This window comes from Eurosta solidaginis, chromosome 5, assembly GCF_040869045.1.
Source record: "Eurosta solidaginis isolate ZX-2024a chromosome 5, ASM4086904v1, whole genome shotgun sequence".
In the NCBI taxonomy this organism is placed as follows: domain Eukaryota; kingdom Metazoa; phylum Arthropoda; class Insecta; order Diptera; family Tephritidae; genus Eurosta; species Eurosta solidaginis.
The window spans coordinates 270,433,498-270,460,353 of record NC_090323.1 but is presented as its reverse complement, the minus strand read 5'-3'; the positions used below and the strand labels follow the sequence as shown (position 1 = coordinate 270,460,353).

Here is a 26,856-nt window from a genome sequence, read left to right as displayed (position 1 = left end):
TTGGTCCATGAAGTGCTCGACGCATGAAATACCAACTCTAGACGATTTACTTAAATTTTTGGAGAGACGCGCTCATAGCATTGTTCCAGAACCATCCAGTGGGCAATCTGCGCGACAACAACGACAAGTGAAATCTCACATGGCATCCACTGAGGTTGGACAATGTGCACATTGCCAAGGTGCTCATCGAATCACAAGGTGCCCCGCTATCACAGCAATGGGGATAGATGCGCGCTTTGAAGCAGTCAAAACTTTAAAGTTATGCTACAATTGTCTACGTAGTGGTCATTCTTCACGTCAGTGCCCCTCTGGTGGTTGTAGAAGCTGTGGCCGTAAGCACAACACGCTTTTATGTCGTGACAAACCCAACAAGACGGCTTTGCCTGCAGTGCCAGACGAGGCTAGTGATCAAGCGAAGCTAAAACCAACATCATGACTAACCGTACCTGCGAAAGCCTGCGTTGCGCAATCCCAGGCAATCACTCTTTTGGCAACAGCGCGTGCATATGCCTTTGGAGAAAGCTTAATTCAACGCGTGGCTCGTATTTTATGTGATCCGGGATCGCAGGTAAGCTTCATAACGGATCGCTTGGCAAACTCTTTGCAGCTTCATCGTCGTAAATGTAATGTAAATGTGGAAGGCGTCGGGGCTACAGTAAACACCCGAGCAAATGGCAGCGCAACGCTCACACTTAAGTCGACAACGAAGGATTTCAGCATACAACTTGAAGCACTGGTGTTACCGTCCATTACGTCTGAGATTCCCGCAGTGAGGGTTAACGTAAGCCAGTGGTCACATTTGAAAGGACTCGATCTGGCTGATATTTGGTTTGGTACGCCAGGAGCAATCGACGTTCTCATCGGTGCAGATGTATGGGGACAAATCGTACAGGGTGAGGTCATCGGTGCACGACCAAACGAACCTTGCGCCCAGCGTACACACTTTGGTTGGGTGGTATTTGGCCCTGCAACAGTATCTTCAGTTTCCAATGTTTCATCGCTTTCGTTTAAGACCGTCGTTGGCGAAGATGACGTTCGCCTAGAAGAACTGGTGCACAGGTTCTGGAATATTGAAGAGGTTCCAACGGCGGATGAATCTGACGAAGATGAGTGTGGTAAAATATTTGATACCACACACTCCCGTACACAAGACGGACGTTATGTCGTACACCTGCCCTTGCGGCGCGACGCTCCACAGCTTGGAGAGTCTTTCTCGTTGGCCATGCGCCAGTTCGAGCGGTTGGACGACGCTTAGTTTCAGACCCTACACTGAGAGAAAACTACGTAAAATTCATGAGAGAGTATGCTACTTTGGGCCATATGGAGAAGGTAGAATCACCGTACGACCATACGGGCTGTTATTATATCCCACATCATGCGGTCGCCGCGAAGTTTCGAGTTGTATTTAATGCTTCGGCGCCGACCACTACTGGTTTATCGCTCAACGACATTCAGCTGGTGGGTCCAACAATCCAGGACTCGCTAATCAACATCCTGTTGCGTTTCCGGCGTTATCAAGTAGCAATTACTGGTGACATTGAGAAGATGTTCCGCCAGGTTTTGGTGGCGTCGGAGCATCGAGACTATCAGAGAATCATATGGCGAGAGTCTCCTACCGACGAACTGGGCATATATCGTTTGAAAACAGTCACATATGGCATGGCGTGCAGTCCATACAACGCTGTTCGTGCTTTACAACAATGCGCACATGATAACTACTCGACCGTTCCTGATACTACGAAAGCGATTGTCGCGCGTGAAAAGATACTCCATTCGTTCTACGTTGATAATTTTTTAACAAGTTGCGACAATGTCTCCCAAGCCGTTGACCTGGCGTTGAACGTGGACACCATTTTATCCAACGGTGGATTTAAGCTAAGGAAGTGGAATTCCATTGATAGTAAGGTTTTGTTGTATTTATCTAATAACCCGTCTCTTTCTAGTTACACGTTCACGGCATCTGTGGCAATGGTATTGGGACTGAGGTGGGATTCGGTATCCGATCAGTTATTCTACCATGTCGATCTTAATCAGGCAAGTCAGATACCTACAAAACGACATGTGCTCAGCGAGGTGGCACGTCTTTTCGATCCTGTTGGACTAATAGCACCAGTAATCATAACAGGAAAGCTATTCATTCAGAGAATGTGGTCTGCGGGTCTATCTTGGGACTCGCCTTTACCCGAAGAACTCCGTGACGAATGGCTCAAGTATCGTTCTACTTTGGAGGCCCTTAGCGAAATCCGTATCAATCGCTGGTTGGGCATGGTTCGGAATAATCAACCCACGTTACACGGGTTTTGTGACGCCAGTTCACAAGCATATGCTGCTGTTATATACATCCAAATAAATGACGCGGATGGGGTGCGCTTATCATTACTAACTGCACGAACAAAGGTAGCACCATTGAAAGGTGCGACGATACCCCGCCTTGAACTTTCGGCTGCGCTTCTTCTGGCTGAGACTTTGCATAATGTGAGAGGTGCTTTGCGTTTGGACGCATCTCCGTACATTTTATGGTCCGATTCGGCGATCGTATTGTGCTGGCTGAAGAAGCACCCAACAACACTAAAACCATTCGTATCAAATAGAGTTCGCAGGATTCAAGAGCTAACATCTCCCGATTGCTGGTACCACGTTCGCTCAGCACAGAACCCTGCCGATTGCGCGAGTAGGGGCATCACTCCAAAGGAATTGCTGAATCATCGGCTTTGGTGGCGTGGGCCAGGTTTCATAGAACTTCAGTCAGCCGAGCAAGAAATTCTACTTAGTCAAGACGAATCAGAAGTACATCGTAGTGAAATGCGCATCGTTTCAGGAGTGGCTAGTCTTCCTTCTGGCTATCCACTAGCAACTCGACGCCCTAGATGGTCAGGCCATACCATTGGACGAACGATTCAGTTCCATGCAGCGATTATTGGGTACGGTGGCCATCATACTGCGTTGGTTGGGTAGATATCGACACCTTCGCCAACCTGTCATAAGTGCCAGAGAAAGATACGACGCATTGGATGTTTTGATTCGCATTGAGCAACAGAGACACTTCAAAGTCGAAATGAATCAGTTGACGACTGCTTCAGGTTTGTCATCTTCCAATAAATTAATTTCATTGAATCCATTTATAGATGAGCATCAGATGTTACGTGTCGGAGGTCGGCTCGCTAAGGCAGATGTAGAGGATGATCAACGTTTTCCTATAATACTTCCGAAATCTACTCCATTAGTTCAGCTTCTAATACGACAAGTCCACGAGACCACGCTCCATGATGGAACCCAGCTGATGCTGCATACTTTACGACGCAGGTATTGGATATTGAATGCTAGACAGGCCGTCAAAACTTGTATACACAGATGTGTGGTGTGTCGTCGTCATCGAGGTCAAGTGTTCCAACAGCAAATGGCTTCGTTAGCCGGGCAGAGAGTTAAGCCTGGAAGACCATTCGTTTCATCTGGCGTAGATTACTGTGGACCGTTCACTCTGCGTATCGGTGCGAAACGCTCTCGTACTCTCGTTAAAACGTATTTGGCAATATTTGTATGCATGGCTACTAAGGCCGTTCACATAGAAGTGGTTGACGACCTGTCCGCACAAGCCTTCATCGACGTATTCACCCGCTTCATCAGCCGTCGTGGTCCGTGTTGTGATTTATACAGCGACAACGGCACTGCCTTCGTAGGCGCTAATCGACTTCTCCAAGAAGACTTTTCGGCATGGCAAAGCGCTTATACTCAACACTCCTTAGCGGGCACAGGGACGAATTGCCATTTCATCACACCGAGTGCTCCTCATCAAGGTGGTCTTTAGGAGGCTGCTGTCAAGAGCGCTAAACATCACTTGGTCCGCTGTGTTGGTTCGCAAACTTTGTGGTATGGTCAATTACAGACTTTAGCCGCACGCATTGAGGCGTGTCTGAATTCTCGTCCGATAACTCCGCTCTACGATGATCCTCACGACAAACTTGCGTTAACACCCGGCGATTTCCTTATCGGCGCTCCGCTTCTGGGTGTTCCAGAACCAGACGTACGCCATATTCCAACCAACCGCTTGAAGCAATGGCAATGGGTCAGACAAGTGCACCAAGAATTCTGGCGGCGATGGAGTGAGGAGTACCTGACCACACTGCAACGGCGCAATAAGTGGCAAAGGCGCAAACCAGATATAAAGATCGGTGATATTGTGGTGGTTAAGAGCGAGAACCTACCGCCAACTCAGTGGCGCATGGGTCGTGTGACAGGAGTCCATCCTGGCGACGATGGTGCCATACGCAATGTCACCTTGAAGACCGCCAGTGGAATTATGAAGCGAGCTGTCCAGAAACTGTGCCGCCTCTTCGATCAAGAAGATTTCGAGTCCGCCGACTCGACCGGGCAGGATGTTTAGGATTACTCCTTGGAATGTTTTACCAAACGTCATCAAACAAATGAAACGTTACGTCCCGTCAACTGAAGGAAATTTTATCTTGACTGTATGGCAGCACTGTCACATACATATATGTACCAGTATTTTTCTTTCAATTTTGTGTCATCATTTTGCGCTTGTAATTTTCATATTTCATCATTCTTAATAAACGGTTCAATCTGTTCAGTTATCTATGCTTAATTCCGCGGTACAGTTATTGCTAACACTGAATTTAAATTGAACATTCTGAACTCGAATTCTTATAAAACTATTTATTTTAAACAAATAAGAAACACGTATGCTTTTATCACATACAAAATTAAAAACGTAATGAAATAAAGTAAATAAAAAGCAAAAAGCATTGTTTAATTTTTGGCGGAATATAACAATGGTCATTTATGATAGTATAACAGTCAAACCTGATATCTACAGTAAACTATCATTTATGACACTTTTTGATAGTTAGAGTGTCAGCACAGATCCAGGAAAGGAATGAGAGTGAGCAGTACGGCTATATACTTAATCAGTAGGCCATGTTGGTGTATAAGAAGGAGACAAAAACTCACGTATACAGTTGTTTACATCACATTTGCGCAAGTCCCCTTAAGTTTGTGAAAGAGAGTTTGTATGAGGCGCTGATCGTTAGGTTGACATTGCTGATAATCAGATGATAGTCATATGATAGTCAGTATTCTTGTAGGGTGGCTGGTAAATTTTCTAACATTTTTCGCAATTAAAAACTGCAATATAACAATCGATTACGACACAAAATATGTTAGCTAGTACTTTTGTTGTATAGGGAGAATGTTTTTAACAGAGTTTCGCGAAATTTTGTATGTGAATGGGCAAGGCGTGATAAACTTCCATTTCCACTTCTGAAGTTCCTTCATATTTACAAACGCTACATCTTGGTTGATTGTGGCGATGTTATTGGAATGCATAAGCTTGTGTTATACTCATCTATACGAAAAAGGTCATATTAATACAGTTCATATAAAAAAGTACTTTAATAATAAAGTAGCCAACTCCCCAGTTTTGTTCCAAGCAAATCATAAAAAGAATTTGACATTTGCTTTGGCTAATGATGCAGGCACACTTTATACTGTTTTCACACAGACGGCTTATTGAATAATAAATTGTGAAACCTCACTCGTCTTACGCTCGCAGTAGACTCTTCATGTCGGTAGCTAGCTACTGCAAAGCCAATAAGAGAGCTCTTACTTTATATGATATTGCTGTTGAAGGTGCAGCGAACATTCACCTGCACGAAAGTTTGTCGAGAGCAAAACGTGAGCTAATGCATTATGCAGCCCAGCTCAAACGCCAAAAACATCTGGCAGCTGCTTTCTCGATACGCGGGCAAGTGTTTGTACGTAAAAGAGACGGGGAGAAGGCGACTTGTGTAAATAGTAAACAAGAAATTGATGAAATTGTCGGCACATCATAGATTAGGAAGAATGATTCTCTCATGCAGTGATTTATTTGTTATGTTTAATTTAAGTTTCACTAAGCATTTTTCTCTCACATCTCTTATTGCTTTTTCAATCTCTGGTGTTGCTTTTTTCTGTATTCTTATTTGCTCTAATTTTTGCTTACACTTCCTCTTTTTCCTGTTTACTTCTTCAATTCTTCTTACACTTGTTTTTCCTGTACTATTCACTTGCCCTCTGTTGGCGTATCTTTACCTTACTTGTATTACTAGGCAAATTTGCATATTTGTTTTACTGCTGATTAGAAATGTTTTCATTGAAGTTGTGTATCATTTAACGTGACTGTTCAACAAATATTCGGCTCTAATGATAAACACAAGGTGATGTTGGATATACTGTGTAAACAATCGAATGGTCTTAACGTAGTTCACTTTAATGCACGGAGCATTGTTTACTATATAGTTTGGCAGCTTAAACAGAGGTTATGTTGCGAATAGAGTGGAAGGCAGTGGACTAGGCAGTCGAATGTCATATAATGAAGGAATGGTGTTCGGAGATTTTTCAAAGTTAAAAAAAAAAATGATAAAAGCTTTAATATAAATAAAACTATTGTTTTAATAACAACAAAAACGCCATATATATTCTGTATACATAAATTTGTAAGGATTATCTCACTTTAAAATTTGAATTAAATAATCTAAAGTTTTTTTTTGAAACTGAGTCGAGAACTGTGCGTGTGAATGTGCGAATTTTCACCGATCAGCTGTTAGTTGCGCTACTTGCTAAAATTTACAATGGCACGGAGCCTGTGCTCTGATAAGATGGACTATGTTAGATATATTTTTAATAATTCGTTGGTAGATATTATTTGTATATCTGAGACCTGGTTCGGTGAACATGTCACTGACCTTCATTGCTGCATTAGCAACTATAATGTTGTGCGAAATGATCGAAAGCACAAAAAAGGGGGTGGGGTAGCTATATATTGCAGAAAATCGCTTAAAATCAAAACTCTGGTTAAATCTCAAGGTTGTGGTACTGAATATATTATTTCAGAAGTTACAGATGGTTTCACCAAAATACTTGTTTCATGCGTATACAACCCGAATAAATTTTTATTATTAGATGGCTACTTTTCTGATTTATCTGTTCATGTTATTGAGTATGAGTGTTATGTTATATGTGGTGATTTTAATATAAACTTACTTGTCAAAGATTCGATTAGTATCAAACTGCGTGATCAAATATGTGGTGATTTTAATATAAACTTACTTGTCAAAGATTCGATTAGTATCAAACTGCGTGATCAAATATCGGCAGCTGGACTAACTATTGTTAATGAGAAAATACCTACAAGAAACGCTAATAACGCTAGGCCAAGCCTTCTAGATTTTTTTATTACCACTGATCTGGCCTTAGTTCTTAAATTTGACCAACTATTTTTCATATCGGACCATGATTTGCTTTTCTGTACTGTTGATGTAGTGTTAGAACGTCCTGCTGCTGGTGTTACTTTCTCGTACCGTGATTTCCGTTCTATAGATGCCAGTGCTTTGTTCTCTGATTGTAACGCCATTTATTGGAATCAGTGTTGGAACTACGAGTCGGTAGACTCAAAGCTCGAGTTTTTTAATAATCAATTGACTTTCCTTTTTGATCGACATGTGCCCCTACGTAATGCTAAAGTCATAAATAAATCTTGCCCATGGTTTAACAAGAGAGTTAGTGCTGCAATCCAAAAACGAAATAAGTTGCATGCAAATTGGAGAAGACTAAAGACGAATGCATCATGGTGTGAGTATAAAGTTGCCCGCAACTCGGCGACAGTTGTTACTAGGCAAGCAAAAAGATGGTACTGTCAACTAAAATTGAATCCGTCTCTCCCATCTAAGAAGCTGTGGAGCAATCTGAAAAGTCTGCACATCCATGGAAAGAATAATGTGGAATGTGAAATTGACCCTGATGTTATAAACGATTATTTCACTGAGAATGTAAGCTCCGTCAGTATTAGTGACGACACAGAGTTGCCCTCACAACTTTGAATCCAAAACCCCTTTGAATTCATCTGCGTCAGCGAAAATGAAGTGTACAAAGCTGTAATGGAGATCAAGTCTTACGCAGTTGGAAATGATGGTATATACTTGAAATTTGTTAAAATTTTACTTCCGTATATAGTAGGTGCTCTCACTCACATTATTAACCATATCTTCACAAGTGGCTATTTTCCGGATGCTTGGAAAAAGGCAATTATTTTTCCGACTCCTAAAAAACCTCTTGCGTCCAACACGAGTGACTATAGACCAATTAGTATCCTGCCATCATTTTCCAAAGTGTGTGAAAATTTGATGGCTGACCAAATTGCGGTGCATATTCAAAAGAATAATTTGCTTTCTCCATTGCAGTCTGGGTTTAGGCCTGGGCACAGTTGTGCTACTGCTCTGCTTAAAATTGTAGATGACATAAGAACGCCTTTTGATAAAGGAGATATAACTATACTTTGCCTCTTAGATTTCTCTAAGGCATTTGACTCAGTCAACCATTCTCTGTTATGCTGGAAGCTAAGGCATTTTTTCGGGTTCTCTGATAGCTCTTCGAAACTGTTGTTAAGTTATTTAACGGGAAGGGTTCAACGTGTTATATGTGGTAATGCCTCATCTCAGTTCAAAGCTATCAAAACAGGTGTCCCGCAAGGCTCAATACTTGGCCCGCTCTTGTTTAGTATGTTTATTAACGACGTATTTTCAGTGTGTAAACATGTTAGTGCGCATGCGTATGCTGATGATATTCAGTTATATCTTTCAAATCGTATCGGTCTTGTAGAAGATTTATGTTACAAAGTAAATAACGATCTGTCTGCTATATTGTGCTGGGCGCAAAAAAATGTTTTGTGTTTAAATGCAAGTAAATCATATGTTGTACCCATATGTAAAACTGAAATAGACCCTGATGATATACCGCCTTTAGTAATCGGTACATCCACCCTTGAGATCACTCACAAAATAAAGAACCTTGGGTTTTTAATAAATAATAAACTTAGCTGTGGTGATCATGTTAACAAATTGGTAAGCAATGTTTATTTTATTCTGCGTAGGTTGAGAATGTCTGCAGCTTTTACGCCACAAGAGACACGTAAAAAACTCGCGATACAATTGATTGTGCCCCATTTTACGTACGCGGAATTAGTATATAGTAAACTTGACTCGCTATCAGCAAATAAGGTAAATGTAGCCTTCAACAATGTTACACGGTATGTTTATGGCATAAGTCGTTATGCTCACATATCACCATGGCACGACAAAATTTTGGGTTGTAGTATTATGCAATATTTGGCCGCCAGGAATTGTATTTTCATGTTTAAGTTGCTAGAATGGAAAACCCCTAAATATCTGTATGACAAGATTCAATTAACCAGATCTCAAAGACTAAACAGCTTAATAATCCCGAAATATAGTACACTAACATCTAGCCGGCTGTTTTTCATTAGTGCAATTAAAATGTGGAACAGGATTCCAGAAAATTTAAAATCAGAACTAAATAGAAGCAACTTCAGAAAGCTAATATACAAATATTTTAGTGACCTTGATATAACGCTGGCCTCGTAAATACAAATAAGCTGCTAGTATCTTAATCTCTATTTTCTGTCTCTCTCTATTTTCTAAATTTCACTTAATATCTATATCACTTACTGCCTTTTAAATTGTTAAGTGCCATTGCATTAGTATTAAGCTTGAATCAAATATTTTATTTTATCTTTTAAGTAATGTTTTTTTAAATATAAATACTAAATAATAGAATGTATCCCATTGCTGATGTACATATAAAAGACTGACTAGTCTTAGTTGTACAATGAAATTAATTAAATAAATGTTATGTTAAAATGTTATTTTAAAATAAACTCGCTTAATTGGTTTTTATTTTCCAATTGAAATCTTTTCTAAGCGAGCAGAAAATAATTTTAAGCTTTAGAAAAAACTCCAATTATTTGAATAATCTACAACTTAAAGCTTAGAAGAAATTCAGATAAGGTTTACTCTTTTTTCAGATCAGGAATATTCAAAGGTGTCGTGGAATCCGATTGCTGTCGTAATTGATGAACTTAAAAGTGTACTAGTAATTGAGTCAGACTTATTATTGTTCTAAATCTAATCATAAAAAAAAATAAATGTAAGGCGCGATAACCTCCGAAGAGATCTAAGGCCGAGCTTCTCTTCCAATTTGCGTCGTGCTCCTCTTGATTTTCCCTACAAATTGGCCGGACGGGACCTACATGTTTTATGCCGACACCGAACGGCATCTGCAAGGCAGATGACTTTTCACTGAGAGCTTATCGTGGCAGAAATACACCCGGAGCGCTTGCCAAACACTGCCGAGGGGCGACCCCGCATAGAAAAAGTTCTTCTAATTGAAAAAACTTATTTCTAAAATTTTGATGTTGCTTTGCCCGGGGTGCGAACCCAGGGCATACGGTGTGGCAGGCGGAGCACGCTACCATCACTAATCATTCAAGCAATAATTCTGCAACCCTTAGCAGGAGTATTGATTGGTTTCAAATATAATTCCGACAGCAATCGTATCACGACATCCCTTATTATATATGTACATGAAATTGCAACATAAATTAATACAGTTCATATCAAAAAGTATTAAGTACTTTAATAATAAATAAACTCGCTTAATTGGTTTTTGTTTTCCAATTGAAATCTTTTCTAAGCGAGCAGAAAATAATTTTAAGCTTTAGAAAAAACTCCAATTATTTGAATAATCTACAACTTAAAGCTTAGTAGAAATTCAAATTAGGTTTACTCTTTTTTCAGATCAAGAATATTCAAAGGTGTCGTGGAATCCGATTGCTGTCGTAGTTGATGAACTTTAAAATGTACAACTAGTAATTGAGTCGGACTTATTATTGTTCTAAATCTAATCATTCAAGCAATAATTCTGCAACCCTTAGCAGGAGCATTGATTGGTTTCAAATCACATCCCTTATTATATATGCACATGAAATTGCAACTTAAATTAATACAGTTGATATAAAGAAAAGTAAGTACTTTAATAATAAATAAACTCTCTTAATTGGTTTTTGTTTTCCAAATGAAATATTTTCCTGTGCAAGTACATCGCTAACCTGTGTTGGCAAAAGATATGATTATACTGTCTTCGATAGATAGTCGGACGAGCCGCTACTCGGCGAAGTAGAGATGACCGTTGTGTCGGTGGCAGTAGTTACAACAGCAGTTTCTAACTTTGCACTATCCGTACAGTGTGATGAATGCTTCACTGCCTTTTAGAAGTGCTTGGCGCCAGCAATTTTTGCTGTTTGTAAAGCTTTAGCTGTAATGCAAATATATACATGGGCTAAAGTGCTTTTCGTATGTTATTCAACAACTCACCCTATACCATCATCACAGCCTCATCGATTTTGAATATGTGTACTGTTTCAGTATTCAGAGCCAGTTCGTTTGGTGCAATATTTTCGATTTGATGAATATGTATACTATCCGTTAGGCAGACAATTGGGCGTTCGATAATGAAATCAATAAATGATAGTTGTGCTAAAATGGGGTAAAGTATTGTATGTTAAAGTATAGCGAAGTCTCAGCGGCTTTGTCGTGGTGAAAATTGAGTTTGAATAAGTCTCATTCTTCATTCTTAGAAACATGTACGAAGGTACCTCTTAAGATGTTAAAAATCCTCAACACTTTTTTGCAATAACTTAAAAAAAACTCATATTCAAACTTTTACTTATCAATAGCTACCTTTACCACCAGGAGTCACTATTGCTTCTACGCCTATGCTATTGTTTACTACATCGATGAGCTTTGTAATAAAATAAACAGCTATCTCTCCAGTTTTGTCGCCTCGCGAAACCAGATATTGTCACCAACCAAATCATCGGTGACGTTATTTAAAACATGGCCGCGCCAAATGTCGACCATATGACATTACCCTACCGACTGTCTTACACCCTAAAATCTTGGATGTGACTTTCGATCAGGATCTACATTTTGGAGAGCATGCACTAGCAATTGTAATGAAAATCCAGAGCTGTAACAAATATTTAATATAATTCGAGAAATCGGCAGTACTTGGGGTAAATATAAATAGACGTTTGCATGGTACGCGTCTCCGATATGGTCGCCAAGCGTAAAGGTTACCCACTGGAAGAAAATACAGGCCTGCCAAAATGCTACCCCCAATAAAGCACTTTGTTGTTCCTTTGATTGGCGCTTCGACATGTACAGCCATGTCATATTTTATCATGCATAATTGTAATGCTTTACGTATAGCTTTAATGATGATACGTGCATGCACGCCTTCCTCAACATATGGCTTAACTTGTTTTAAGATTTCACATGCTTAAAATACTACTGAAGTGGTGCCATCGCCGACCTGATAAGAGAAACATTTTTATTCTACACATTCTAATATAACAAAAAACTTACCTCAGCATTTTGAGATTTGGCGATGTCTACTAGAGTTTTACGGCTGGATTCACAATATCCAATAGTTTCATAATGGTTGCCCCATCATTTGAAATTGTGGCCTTACCACTGGAATCAACAATATGCTTGTCCTTACTACGTGAACCCAATGTAGTGTGTACAGCGTCCACAATTGAATGCGAGGCATTGATGTTGGATATGAGTTGAGGTTTACCTTGAGAGCTTTCGGTACCCAAACATTTTTTACACAAATACTTTTGTACCAAATACAAGTTCAGGACGTTCATATTTATCGACACGCTGTCCGGTGTTGCCCAAATGTTGGAAATATGCAGTTGGCACTGTTGAGAAAAAATATGGATTAATGAACACAAGTAAAAGTGAAAGATTTTTTTTACCATCGCTTGTTACTTTACACATTAGACATTGGAAACGGCGACCAGTTGCATATGAGCCTTGCAACGATTACATCTAATTGCACCCAATTCACCAAAATTTACAATGGGTGGCTCATATTCACCCTCAACCGTGCGTGCCATTGGTGAGACGGTAAGTGTAATGGACAAAGCTGTTGTTTTTAATAAATCAGCTGTTGCAGGTATGCAATACAAAGATGACCTGCAAAGAAGAAAGATCAATGTAATTGCCAAACAAAACATTAATTTCGATTATCGATACCTAACGTAACGTGGCGAGGAGTTACCCTGATCTTCTACCACATATTTTGTGGTCACCAATGGTGGTAATAAACCCTGTTCATTAGTATTAAAAGCACCACCGGCGCTATTTTGATTTTCAATGATAATGCTTATCGGATTTGGCATCCGATCGGGATCTAAACGGCGTTGGGCTTGATCATACTGTTGCGGCTGTTGATATTTACCAGTAACAGGTGCAGGTGGTTGCTAAAGAAAATAACACAAAAATAATCATCAGAAAATTTGTAAATTAGCATATATTATAACCAGGACGTCCGGACGTGTCCGGGTATTGGGGGTTGACCCGGCTGGGGTGGTTAACTGAGCATTGGCGTCTGTTCAGGTTGTGTTGGTGGCATCATTGTTGTAGAGGATAACCTGAATGTTGAGGTTGTGGTGGATAGCCCGGATTTTGTGGCATTGGCAGATAGCCAGCCTGGGGAAGTTGTTGCTGCTGCTATCGTGGCATTGCATAACCCGGTTGCTGTTGTGGTATATACCTTGGTATAACTGGATGTGGTGTCATTGCCCCACCTGGTCCAGTTGATGCGGGCGGCATACCTGGAGGACCATGTTTCTCATGGCCACCAAATGGCTGGTGCATATGGTGTTGAGGTGGCATTTGACCGGATTGTGACTGCATTAGACTAGACTGTCGTGGCATTGGACACGATTGCGGTGGCATTTGCTATTCACCTGTGTGCTGGTATGGAGCTGCAACACCGCCTGCACTTGATGTTGGTGGTGTAGCTGAAACTGATGGTTGACCAGTCTAGAAAAATAAAAAAATTTATTAAACACAAAGTATGAGGCATGCCAGGTATATTTGCCCTACTTATAGTCATCTGATTGGGACCACCAGGTACAGCTTTCCCTGGCGGTGTTGTTGCTGGAGGCGATTACGAATCCATGGAAGTTGGCGCATTGGCTTGGGACGGCGGCTTAGCTGTTTCACCATATTGACCAGCTATAAAGATATTGTTCGGTTGTTGTTGTTGCTTTAATTTAATTTAATGATCCAAAATTAGCACAGGCCTGCAGCTCAATTCGCGAAAAATGGCGGGCTCGCTGAAAACTTTTTTCCACACAAAAATGACATATTTCACAATACCTATGAATATAGTATGTGCGAGAGAGCACGATACATTGTGGCAAAGCTAAATTTGTCAACATGCTATTTCATTTGGAGAATTTTTCATTCCAAATCGTCACCCCTGTCAAAAATTCGTGTGGCTGTGTGCGTTTTTGGTCACACGATTTTTGCAGGGCCCCAGCAAAAACTGCCTAACGCATTCACGTATACAAATGCAAAATCTTCAGCTGTCATCTCCTCTACAACAAAAACAAGTTTGTTCTGGCTATGGCGGAACTATACCAGGTGGTACCACGGTGACCACTGATTTGCCTTTTTTATACTCAGTTGAGCAGAGCTCACAGAGTATATTAAGTTTGATTGGATAACGGTTGGTTGTACATATATAAAGGAATCGAGATAGATATAGACTTCCATATATCAAAATAATCAGGATCGAAAAAAAATTTGATTGAGCCATGTCCGTCCGTCCGTCCGTCCGTCCGTCCGTCCGTCCGTCCGTTAACACGATAACTGGAGTAAATTTTGAGGTATCTTGATGAAATTTGGTATGTAGGTTCCTGAGCACTCATCTCAGATCGCTATTTAAAATGAACGATATCGGACTATAACCACGCCCACTTTTTCGATATCGAAAATTTTGAAAAACCGAAAAAGTGCGATAATTCATTACAAAAGACCGATAAAGCGACGAAACTTGGTAGATGAGTTGAACTTATGACGCAAAATATAAAACTAGTAAAATTTTGGACAATGGGCGTGGCACCGCCCACTTTTTAAAGAAGGTAATTTAAAACTTTTGCAAGCTGTAATTTGGCAGTCGTTGAAGATATCATGATGAAATTTGGCAGGAACGTTACTCTTATTACTGTATGTACGCTTAATAAAAATTAGCAAAATCGGAGAAGGACCACGCCCATTTTAAAAAAAAAATTTTTTTTAAAGTAAAATTTTAACAAAAAATTTAATATCTTTACAGTATATAAGTAAATTATGTCAAGATTCAACTCCAGTAATGATATGGTGCAACAAAATACAAAAATAAAAGAAAATTTAAAAATGGGCGTGGCTCCGCCCTTTTTCATTTAATTTGTCTAGGATACTTTTAATGCCATAAATCGAACAAAAATTAACCAATCCTTTTGAAATTTGGTAGGGGCATAGATTTTATGGGGTTAATTGTTTTCTGTGAAAATGGGCGAAATCGGTTGATGCCACGCCCAGTTTTTATACACAGTCGTCCGTCTGTCCTTCCGCATGGCCGTTAACACGATAACTTGAGCAAAAATCGATATACCTTTACTAAACTCAGTTCACGTACTTATCTGAACCCACTTTACCTTGGTATGAAAAATGAACGAAATCCGACTATGACCACGCCCACTTTTTCGATATCGAAAATTGCGCAAAATGAAAAAAATGCCATAATTCTATACCAAATACGAAAAAAGGGATGAAACATGGTAAGGTAATCGGATTGTTTTATTGACGCGAAATATAACTTTAGAAAAAACTTTATAAAATGGTTGTGACACCTACCATATTAAGTAGAAGAAAATGAAAAAGTTCTGCAGGGCGAAATAAAACACCCTTAAAATCTTGCCAGGTATTACATATATAAATAAATTAGCGGTATCCAACCGATAATGTTTTGGGTCACCCTAGTCCACATTTTGGTCGATATCTGGAAAACGCCTTCACATATACAACTACCACCACTCCCTTTTAAAACTCTCATTAATACCTATAATTTGATACCCATATCGTACAAACTTATTCTAGAGTCACCCCTGGTCCACCTTTATGGCGATATCTCGAAAATGCGACCACCTATACAACAACCACCACTTCCTTTTAAAACCCTCATTAATACCTTTAATTTGATACCCATATCGTACAAACACATTCTAGAGTCACCCCTGGTCCACCTTTGTGGCTATATTCCGAAAAGGTGTCCACCTATAGAACTAAGTCCCACACCCTTTTAAAATACTCATTAACACCTTTCTTTTGATACCCATATTGTACAAACAAATTCTAGGGTCACCCCTGGTCCACCTTTATGGCGATATCTCGAAACGGCGTCCACCTATGGAACTAAGGATTACTCCCTTTTAAAATACTCATTAACACCTTTCTTTTGATACCCATATTGTACAAACAAATTCTAGGGTCACCCCTGGTCCACCTTTATGGCGATATCTCGAAACGGCGTCCACCTATGGAACTAAGGATTACTGCCTTTTAAAATACTCATTAATACCTTTAATTTGATATCCATATCGTACAAACGCATTCTAGAGTCACCCCTGGTCCACATTTATGGCGATATTTCGAAAAGGCGACCACCTATAGAACTAAGGCCCACTCCCTTTTAAAATACTCATTAGCACCATTCGTTTGATGCCCATATTGTACAAACAAATTCTAGGGTCACCCCTGGTCCACCTTTATGGCGATATCTCGAAACGGCGTCCACCTATGGAACTAAGGATTACTCCCTTTTAAAATACCCATTAACACCTTTCATTTGATACCCATATCGTACAAACGCATTCTAGAGTCACCCCTGGTCCACCTTTATGACGATATCTCGAAACGGCGTCCACCTATAGAACTAAGGCCCACTCCCTTTTAAAATACTCATTAACACCTTTCGTTTGATGCCCATATTGTACAAACGCATTCTAGAGTCACCCCTGGTCCATCTTTACGGCGATATCTCGAAAAGGCGTCCATCTATAGAACTTAGGTCCACGCCCTTTTAAAATACTCATTAATACCTTTCATTTGATACCCATATCGTACAAACGCATTCTAGAGTCAACCCTGATCCACCTTTATGGCTATATCCCTAAATGGCGTCCACCTATAGAAAATGCCTATCATTTGATACACATATCATACAAACACATTCCAGGGTTTCCCTCGGTTCATTTTCCTACATGGTTATTTTCCCTTATGTTGTCACCATAGCTCTCAACTGAGTATGTAATGTTCGGTTACACCCGAACTTAACCTTCCTTACTTGTTTTAATGTGATTTGCTACATCAACATCCGGCGCATTACGATTTTGACATTAGTCCATCGATTTACAAAAACAAACTACGTGGAACTTTTATGTATGTTTGTAGCTATGTCACCATGCTATCACCTTGTATCGCCATGATTCTGGCTGAATGTCAGAGAGGGAAGAGGATATATCATTTTTGCATTATTGTCTATTGTATGCATTCCCACTCATTTGTTTTGCTTTCTTGACAGATTGCACGCGTCAAAAATATTAATTGTAGGGGGACTCATGAAAGCATATAAACTTATAAGGTGTAAAATTATATCCATTTACACACGCTGTTATATGAACGCACCTAGTAATACTCTTGATAAACTCGATTGTTTATCAGCTGTATTATTGCCAAACAAAATTTTTTTGATTGTTATACAAATTAAAAAATGCCAAGATTAAGTGAAAAATCAAAACTAAAACGTCTTTACTTGCTGATGTTGGAGATTTTTGATGAAAATGCCTGCTGTAATGTTCTCAAGGTTGCATTCCTTTGAGTTTACCGCGTTTACACAATGAAATGTGCGCGTAAATTTATACAAATTGTGTAAATGATTTTTCATACAAAATTTGACAGCTCGTTTACGCACTAGATAAATTTATACGTTTACACACTTTATAAGGCATTTATAAGGTTGCATGAGTCCCCCTAGTATGTAAATTTAATTAATTTAATGCTGAAACTTCAATTGAATTAAAAAAAAAATAGATGCCACCGCTTCTAATAGTAGAAAATCCCTTTCTGGAGTTATACTAAATAAAATTAATGCTGACTCTACCAAGGGATCGTCTAGTAAAGTGCAAATGCAATTGGCAGTGCTAGGTCTGTAGCAGCAACTGGAGCCCACAAACGCCACGAATTCCCAGAACCTTCTGATCAAGAAAACCAACAATAACCGAATAAAAAGCATAAGTTGCTGTTGAACGGAGGTATGTATTAGTATATCTCCACAATATACGAACGAAAATTTTAATGCACGCTTAATATCATGAGAAAAGAACGATAGGGCTTCGTCTAAACCATATGATAGAAATGATCAACATGCACAGCAATACCGTCAACAACAACAGCAACATCAACAAAATGAACGTTGGAATCGTTTATCTAATTATCAGCAACAACAACAAAATAACGATGCCGGACCATTTTCAAGTGTTGCTTCCAATCAAATTAATCAACATCGGCAACGTAAATTCAAAAAAGAGGTAGTACTACGTAAATCGCGTGAAACTTTTCAAGATATTGGTGGTATGGAGAAAACTTCAAAAGAACTTTGCGAATTATTAATACATATAAAAGCACCGGATATATATTTTGCTTTGGGTTTAATGCCACCTCGTGGTTTATTATTGCACGGACCGCCTGGATCTGGAAAAACGTTTCTTGCGCATGCAATTGCTGGGGTATATATACGTGCAATTTATAAAGGTAAACCTTTATTTTATATATACTGTAACGAATTTGCTGCAAATCCTCTTATTTGCCCCTTTTGCTAGGTTCGTATCGCTAAACTGTTGAATAAATAACTCCAATATTGAATAATGGAAAAATGGCCTTTATTAAAATGCTTCACAATAACACTCAAACTGTGCAACGAATAGCTTAATAACCAAACTGATATGGTATTGCTCGCTAGATATCTTCTTAGTCGTAACTGCTGATCAACTCAAATCAAACTGAATTACTTCTTACTCGCCTGCACCGCTTTTATAGTTTACGCTGCATACTTCTAGGCTCTTCGATTTCCAGAAGTTACTAGTTGTTTCGGCTACAAAATCGCCAGCCACAACTACGTGCACAAATTATTGCCCTCTCTTGTGACCACTGAGATAAGATATATGCATGTGTTTGTGCATTGCCTCTCCGCTGCTCGTATACGTACATATGTGTAGACGCAATTATTTATTCGTTTATGTAAACACATAAAGATTGAATTATTGATGTGAATGTTTGTAGTTTACAGTCTCTCGCGCGCACATAGCCGTATAAGTAAATGCATCTGTGTGTGACATCTCTCTGGGCTGCCTTATATATGTGTATACTTTATTTGATTATTAACGTAAATACTGCTTGGCATGGCCTTAGCATCTCCTTAGTGATGGGATAACTTAGGGGTGGTAATATCCGTGACACTGCCCTCCACCTAAGTCTGATCGTCCCGATCAGACAAATCTCTCGATCTAAACGTTGCCAGCCTTTCCAAATGGACCACTTTCATTTTGGTTCGTGGTTTACCGATGGTTTGTATGCGGTACACTACATCGTTGATCCGTTTTACAACTTTGTATGGGCCTTCCCAATTACACTGCAATTTCGGCGACAAACCTTTTTTACGTTGTGGATTGTATAACAGCACCAAATCTCCTTCCTGAAAACCTTATGAATTAATTGCTTTATCGTATCTGGCTTTCATCTTGTCACTCATAATCTTTGTTCGTTGCCTTATCAGATCATGTATTTCTCTTAGCTCTTCTTCCAAATCACTAGTGGATTTCCTGACATTTCTCTCCGCATTGGCATCTATCCCAAACTTCAAATCAGCTGGCAGTCTACGGTCATTGCCAAAAATTACTTTTGCAGGGGTTTGGCCCGTTGTCTCATGCACTGCTGATCGGTAAGCCATCAAGAATAATGGTATGCGGGTATCCCATTCTTTATGGTATTTGTCTACTACTTTCCTTAAGTGCTCCTCCAATGTTCTATTGAATCGTTCTACCATACCATCGGATTGAGGATGCAATGCAGTTGTCCGTGTTTTTCGAATGCCCAATGACTTACACATTTCCTGGAACACAGCTGATTCGAAATTCCTGCCTTGGTCAGAATGTAACTCCATTGGTACACCATACCTTGCAACCCATTCGTTTTTAACCACTTCTGCTACTGTTTCTGCTTCTTGGTTTGGGATTGGGTATACCTCTGGCCATTTACTGAAATAATCCATAACCACCAGTACGTATTTGTTTTCGCGGTTACTAGTAGGAAATGGACCTGCGACATCCATGGCGATCCTTTCAAACGGCGCACCTGAGTTATATTGCTTCATCTGGCCATGACTTCGTGTTCTGGGCCCTTTCGCTCTGCTGCAAACCTCGCAGTTCGCAATCCACTCAGTGACCGACTGACGGCAACCAACCCAATAGAATCTCTGTTTAATCTTCTCGAGCGTCTTCGTGATTCCAAGATGACCTCCGCTTGGACCATTATGCAGCTCGCTGAGCACGTCAGGAATCCTCTTTCTGGGAACAACTATCAGTTTATTCTTGTATTTACCATCCTCACTCTCCCATACTCGATGAAGGCAACCGGATATCAATCCTAAACTGTTCCACTGTGCCCAATATGACTTCGCAATGGGACTCTCTGCTGACATCTCTTCTCTGTTTGGTCTTTCATTTCGTTCGAGCCCTTGCATAACACGTGACAGATCTGCATCTTCTAGCTGGCACTTTCTTAGCTGTTCCTTGTCCCATTCATCTGTACATGTTATATTCATTAGCCGGACATCTATAATGTCTTCTTTAGCCTCGTCTTTTGAACAGTGCTTGCATTCCAAACTACATGGTCTTCGTGACATTGCATCAGCATTTCCATGGGTACTACCTTTTCGATGCTCAATGGAAAAGTCGTAGCTTTGTAGTCGCTCGATCCACCGTGCCAATTGTCCTTCCGGATTACGGAACTGCAGAAGCCATTTCAACGCTGCGTGATCTGTCGTGACACGGAATCGCTGGCCGTAGAGGTATTTGTGAAAATGTTTAACGCAGTCTACCAATGCCAACAGCTCTCTCCGCGTAACACAGTAGTTCCTCTCTGGTTTTCCAATCGAACGGCTGTAATATGCAACTACCTTCTCCTGTCCATCGACCAGTTGTGATAAAACGCCTCCTATAGCATATCCACTCGCATCTGTATCCAGAATAAATGTTGCTCCTGGAATCGGATATGCTAACATTGGGGCAGTGCACAAACGCTCCTTCAATGTTTGGAAAGCCACTTCTTGCTCCTTCTTCCATTCAAAAGCTTTGTTTTTTCTTGTAAGCTCATGGAGGCTATGGGCTATGCTGGAAAAATTTGGTACAAATCGGCGGTAATATGTGCACAGCCCAAGAAAACTTCTCAATTCATGTAGGTTCTGTGGTCTTGGCCAAGTCTTTACAGCCTCAATTTTTTCGTTCGCAGTGCAGATGCCCTCTGTCGTTACCTTGTGACCCAAATAATAGACTTCTTTTTAAACAGCGCACACTTTTTGGGACTTAACTTCAGACCAGCGCCAGCTATTCTCTGGAAAACTTCCTCCAAGTTCTTAAGATGTTCATCAAAGTTCTTGCCCAATACGACGATGTCGTCCAGGTACACCAAGCATGTTTTCCAATGAAGTCCTTTCAGTACCTGGTCCATGAGTCTCTCAAAAGTAGCTGGTGCATTACAAAGCCCAAAAGGCATCACTGTAAATTGCCAAAGACCATCACCGACACTGAAGGCTGTTTTCTCTTTATCTTCCTCCTTCACCTCCACTTGCCAGTAGCCGCTTTTCAAGTCCAGCGTGGAAAACCATTTCGTACCAGATAGCGAGTCCAGAGTGTCGTCAATTCTTGGCAATGGGTAGCTATCCTTTTTCGTTACGTCATTCAACTTCCGGTAGTCCACGCAAAACCTCATTTTTCCATCCTTCTTTTTTACAAGTACTACCGGTGAGCTCCATGGACTAGCTGATGGTTCGATGACGCCGCTGTCGCTCATTTCTTGAATGATTTGACTCACAACTTCCCGCTTCGCCAGTGGAACACTACGTGGAGCTTGACGGATCGGCCTCGCATCTCCAGTGTCAATTTGGTGTTTCACAACGTTGGTGCGGCCTGGTTTAGAATCATCCTGGTCAAATATGTTCGCGTACTTTAGGAGCAGTTGTTTTGCCTTACTCTGATAGGCTTCCTCTAGCCCAAGCGTCCATGCCGTGATATCATTTGAAAGATCAGTATTACTAGATGAAACGTATTCCTGGAGCTGTTCACAGTTAATAACTACTTCGGCCTCTTGGCATCTTCCCAAAATAGCTCCTTTGGTCAAATTGAATGGTGACTTGAACTCATTGAGTACTCTTACCGGAATACGTCCATCTTGTTTTGTCATAGCCAGGGTTTTTCCTACAAGTATGTTCAGTGCTGATTTATTTGCTGCTTCGACAACCCACAATTTGTTTGTCCCACAATCTCCATCTACCTTTGCCCAGATGACTGCTTCTGATTTTGGTGGTATTTGCTGACTCTCTTCCACCAGCACTCGTTTACTGCTGTAGCCTCTCTCGTAGCCGAAATTAAGTGGCACATCCATGTTCTTATATCGCATCGTCTTGCTTTGCATATCGATCTTGATGCCTTGGTTGATTAAGAAGTCCACTCCAATTATGATTTCATCAACAATACCTGCCACTATAAAATTGTGAAGTACCGTGACGTTCCCAATTGCTACTTCACATTCTACTTCTCCAATTACCTGGGTGTCCTCTCCCGTGGCTGTACGTAATCTTGCTCCAAGCAATGGTCTTATCTTCTTGTTGACTAAATCTGATCGAATAATGGAATGGGATGCACCCGTATCTACAGTTAGTAAACGTTCTTTTCCATCCACATGTCCTCCGACAGTAAGATTGCTTGACCTTCTTCCAATTTGCGAGATAGAGATTATGGGGCATTCAATTGAGGGAGCCAGCTGTCGCCCCTTGCGGCTGACTCGCTTTAGTTTAACGATTGAGTGGATTTGGAGATTTGATCGTTTCCTTCAGCTCTGCGTTTACAGCCACCCACATTGTTGGAACTATTGGAATTGCTACTGCAATGACGTGCAATGTGACCTGGGTTACCGCACTTGAAACATTTCATAACTCCGGCATTTTTCTGTTGTGATCCCTTCAGAGCTTCCAAAATTGTATCTACCCACTCCGGCCTTTCTACTTCCACACGATGAGCTTTGTATGCTGGTTTACTCAATAATGACGCCATTTCCTGAGTCAATGCATGGGATACCGTTTCAGAAAATGTTTGCTTTGGGTTCGCGTATGTGGCTCGCTTCGTTTCGACGTCCCGTATGCCATTTATAAAGCTCTGAATCTTCACTCTTTCCGTGTATTCCACGGGTGCATCCGCATTTGCAAGATGAGCCAATCTTTCAATGTCCGAAGCAAACTCCTGCAAAGTCTCGTTAGCTTTTTGGTAGCGGTTTTGCAATTCTATTTGAAATATCTGTTTCCTGTGTTCACTTCCGTATCGCCGTTCTACAGCAGCCATCAATGCGTCATAACTGTTCCGTTCGTACTCTGGAATAGTCTGTAAGATTTCGGCAGCTGGTTCTTTCAATGCTACGAAGAGTGCGGCAACTTTATCTTCCACATTCCAGTTGTTCACTGCTGCGGTCTTCTCAAACTGTAGCTTAAAGACCTGGAAAGGAACAGAACCGTCAAAGGATGGTGTTTTTACCTTTGGATTACTCGCTGAAACTGCTGGACGATTTAATTGTAACTGCTGAATCCGATCTTTCAAAGCATCCATCTCAGCTTCCATTTTATCTTGTCGTTCACTAAAACCCTCCAACTGCGATGATATGCGATCCTCTTGCGCTTTCAACTGCTGAGCCAACTGAGATATCATATATGTCTTCTGTTCTTCCAGTTGCGATGCCATATATGTCTTCTGTTCTTCCAGTTGAGATGACATTTGCGACGACATTTCTGAGATACGTGTCTCCTGGGATTCCATCTGTGATGACATATACGTTTTCTGTTCTTCCAGTTGTGATGACATGTTGGTGGATATTTGTGATGACATTTCTGTTATACGTGCCTCTTGTGCTTCCAGTTGAGATGCCAGTTGCGACGACATTGATGCTACTGTCGATGTTTGTGCAGATATTGCAGCCAATATCATGTTCAAGTCTGTGCTGCTAACCGTCTGCGATGTTTCGTTTTTCTCTTCAATTTTCGTTGTCTCCTCGCCATCAAGATGAAAGACATACTCTTCCACATCAATTCCTTCTGCTTCCATTGCCTCTCGTAGCCGTGCCTGAAGTTCAAGTTTAACGCCGCTTGTATTCAATCCACGGCTCTCCAACTCCTTCTTCAGCTGCTGGATCCTCAATTCACTGAACTTTGCCATGTCCTTGTTGTCCTCTAGAATTTATCCAACAATTCCTCTTCTGACACCAATTGTAACGAATTTGCTGCAAATCCTCTTATTTGCCCCTTTTGCTAGGTTCGTATCGCTAAACTGTTGAATAAATAACTCCAATATTGAATAATGGAAAAATGGCCTTTATTAAAATGCTTCACAATAACACTCAAACTGTGCAACGAATAGCTTAATAACCAAACTGATATGGTATTGCTCGCTAGATATCTTCTTATACTATGTTCAAACAGAAAAATAAATTGAGGAAATTTCGATTTGAATTGAGTGCTGTTCATACAACTCGATTTAGCTTACACAATAGTAATTTGATAGCTGGTTGGCTCATCTCTGCAGCAAGAACATACCTTTGTTCAGACTGTCAAAATGTGCGTGTTGGTATTAGGCGAATGAAATGGAATGAAAACATAAAACTTTGAAATTTTTGTGTGTTGTAAGAAATTGTGTTCAATGTTTTGGTTTCATTTTGAGTTTGCCATCTTCTTTTGACAATCCCTACTCCAGTGAAAATGAAAGACATAAAATCAGCTGATGAGATGAGCCAACCATATAGTTCAGCCGTGCGTAGCTGACGTTTAAATATACTCAATAAACACACTTTACAAAGTTGCATTTGCAGTTTGAAACAATTTATTACGCAATTTTTTTTAAATTGGCAATTTATTATTACAATTTATTATATGACAAATTGCGTAATAAATTGTCCAAATAGTATAAATTGCCAATTTGGTGTGTGTTTGAACCTAGTATTAGTCGTAACTGCTGATCAACTCAAATCAAACTGAATTACTTCTTACTCGCCTGCACCGCTTTTATAGTTTACGCTGCATACTTCTAGGCTCTTCGATTTCCAGAAGTTACTAGTTGTTTCGGCTACAAAATCGCCAGCCACAACTACGTGCACAAATTATTGCCCTCTCTTGTGACCACTGAGATAAGATATATGCATGTGTTTGTGCATTGTCGCTCCGCTGCTCGTATACGTACATATGTGTAGACGCAATTATTTATTCGGTTATGTAAACACATAAAGATTGAATTATTGATGTTAATGTTTGTAGTTTACAGTTTCTCGCGCGCACATAGCCGTATAAGTAAATGCATCTGTGTGTGACATCTCTCTGGGCTGCCTTATATATGTGTATACTTGGTTTGATTATTAACGTAAATACTGCTTGGCATGGCCTTAGCATCTCCTTAGTGATGGGATAACTTAGGGGTGGTAATATCCGTGACAATACAATACATTTTTCAATTGTTTTTGTTTTTATCGGCCTATTGATAAATGATTCAAGGTTCGATTCGAGCTCAAGACCAGAACAATAATTTTTTTCTAATTATTGTTATTTGGTAAAAAGGAATAGAAGTAGCAAATTTGCCAGTCAAACAAACCACCGCTGTATAGCTAAATGGTTAGCGCAGCATGCCTAAAGCGTACTGATGATGAAGGCTTAGCACCCTTCGAAATGGATCTATCTGCGCAGCTATGGCAGGTTGTCTGAAACATTTTCTACTTACTATTCCAAAAACAAAATACAATTTTTCAAATTTAGAAAAATTAAAAAAATAACAATAATTAGAAAAAAATTATTGTTCTGGCCTTGAGCTCGAATCGAACCTTGAATCATTTATCAATAGGCCGATAAAAACAAAAACAATTGTTAATAAACCATGAGCACTTGGGAATGTCAAACAAAGTAATTGACAATAAACAAAAATCCAGAATGATCAGTGATTTGCACCAGATGGCGCAACACTGAATAAAAATAGTTAGTAAAAAGGAATAGAAGTAGCAAATTTGCCAGTCAAACAAACCACCGCTGTATAGCTAAATGGTTAGCGCAGCATGCCTAAAGCGTACTGATGATGAAGGCTTAGCACCCTTCGAAATGGATCTATCTGCGCAGCTATGGCAGGTTGTCTGAAAAATTTTCTACTTACTATTCCAAAAACAAAATACAATTTTTCAAATTTAGAAAAATTAAAAAAAAAAAATAACAATAATTAGAAAAAAATTATTGTTCTGGCCTTGAGCTCGAATCGAACCTTGAATCAATACATTTTTCTTAACAGCAATTAAATTTGCCATTAATAGATGTTGCTGCTACAGAATTAATAGGTGGCGTCTCGGATGAATCTGAAGAACGTATATGCGATGTATTCGAGCAAGCGCCAATTTATGCACCTAGCGTTTTATTTAATGATGAAATTGATGCTATATCATCAAATCGTTCGCTTGTACAAAAAGGTCTAGTTGTGTCACAATTGTATTCCAATAATGTATTCCAAATTTTTAAATATTCATTTTAATACAAATTTTGTAAAAAAAAAATTAAGTGTTATTTTTTTCGTTATAGATGCGTTAGGACTATGGGATAAGTATAAGAGCTAGATAATTTGTTATTTACTTCATTATATATGCATTAGGAATATCAGATAAATACAACAGCTAGATAATAGGGGACTCATGTAACCGTATAAATGCCTTATAAAGTGTGTAAACGTATAAATTTATCTAGTTTACGCAGGAGCTGTCAAATTTTGTA

General features: G+C 39.9%; 2 protein-coding genes across 13 annotated transcripts; one reads left to right on the top strand and one right to left on the bottom strand.

The window, feature by feature from the left end:
• On the top strand, positions 1 to 26,856 carry LOC137253501 (nuclear valosin-containing protein-like). 9 transcript variants are annotated; one of them, XR_010953816.1, is made up of 6 exons: positions 1 to 4,726; positions 10,644 to 10,705; positions 10,781 to 10,869; positions 17,946 to 18,058; positions 18,128 to 18,557; positions 26,406 to 26,856. XR_010953816.1 is itself a non-coding variant. In XM_067790523.1 (6 exons), the coding sequence occupies exons 5-6, from the start codon at positions 18,380 to 18,382 to the stop codon at positions 26,618 to 26,620; spliced, it is 393 nt and encodes a 130-aa protein (XP_067646624.1). In that variant the 5' UTR covers positions 5,534 to 6,209; positions 8,921 to 9,047; positions 10,644 to 10,869; positions 17,946 to 18,058; positions 18,128 to 18,379; the 3' UTR covers positions 26,621 to 26,848. The 9 variants fall into 9 exon arrangements, 4 of the variants coding, with proteins under 4 accessions (XP_067646623.1, XP_067646624.1, XP_067646621.1 ...); XR_010953815.1 differs by lacking the exon at positions 26,406 to 26,856 and adding an exon at positions 18,626 to 19,149; XM_067790523.1 differs by lacking the exon at positions 1 to 4,726 and adding exons at positions 5,534 to 6,209; positions 8,921 to 9,047 and having other exon boundaries at positions 10,644 to 10,869; positions 26,406 to 26,848.
• On the bottom strand, positions 8,905 to 14,227 carry LOC137253502 (protein transport protein Sec24D-like). Of its 4 annotated transcripts, XM_067790526.1 has the most exons (8): positions 13,806 to 14,227; positions 13,238 to 13,742; positions 12,951 to 13,177; positions 12,671 to 12,890; positions 12,273 to 12,613; positions 11,586 to 12,219; positions 11,220 to 11,381; positions 8,906 to 11,160 (listed from the first exon to the last, which is right to left on the bottom strand). In XM_067790526.1, exons 3-4 carry the CDS (start codon positions 13,094 to 13,096, stop codon positions 12,692 to 12,694), a joined length of 345 nt encoding a protein of 114 aa, XP_067646627.1. In that variant the 5' UTR covers positions 13,097 to 13,177; positions 13,238 to 13,742; positions 13,806 to 14,227; the 3' UTR covers positions 8,906 to 11,160; positions 11,220 to 11,381; positions 11,586 to 12,219; positions 12,273 to 12,613; positions 12,671 to 12,691. The 4 variants fall into 4 exon arrangements, with proteins under 4 accessions (XP_067646628.1, XP_067646629.1, XP_067646627.1 ...); XM_067790527.1 differs by having other exon boundaries at positions 8,905 to 11,160; positions 11,220 to 12,194; XM_067790528.1 differs by having other exon boundaries at positions 8,905 to 11,160; positions 11,220 to 12,185.

Coding starts and splice junctions, on each gene's coding strand:
- LOC137253502 (XM_067790527.1), bottom strand. CDS start 13,096: ATGCCAAATCCGATAAGCATTATCATTGAAAATCAAAATAGCGCCGGT. Junction 12,891..12,950: donor TCCTCGCCACGTTACGTTAG/GTATCGATAATC, acceptor TCTTCTTTGCAG/GTCATCTTTGTATTGCATAC.
- LOC137253501 (XM_067790522.1), top strand. CDS start 18,380: ATGGAGAAAACTTCAAAAGAACTTTGCGAATTATTAATACATATAAAA. Junction 18,558..26,405: donor TATACGTGCAATTTATAAAG/GTAAACCTTTAT, acceptor TGCCATTAATAG/ATGTTGCTGCTACAGAATTA.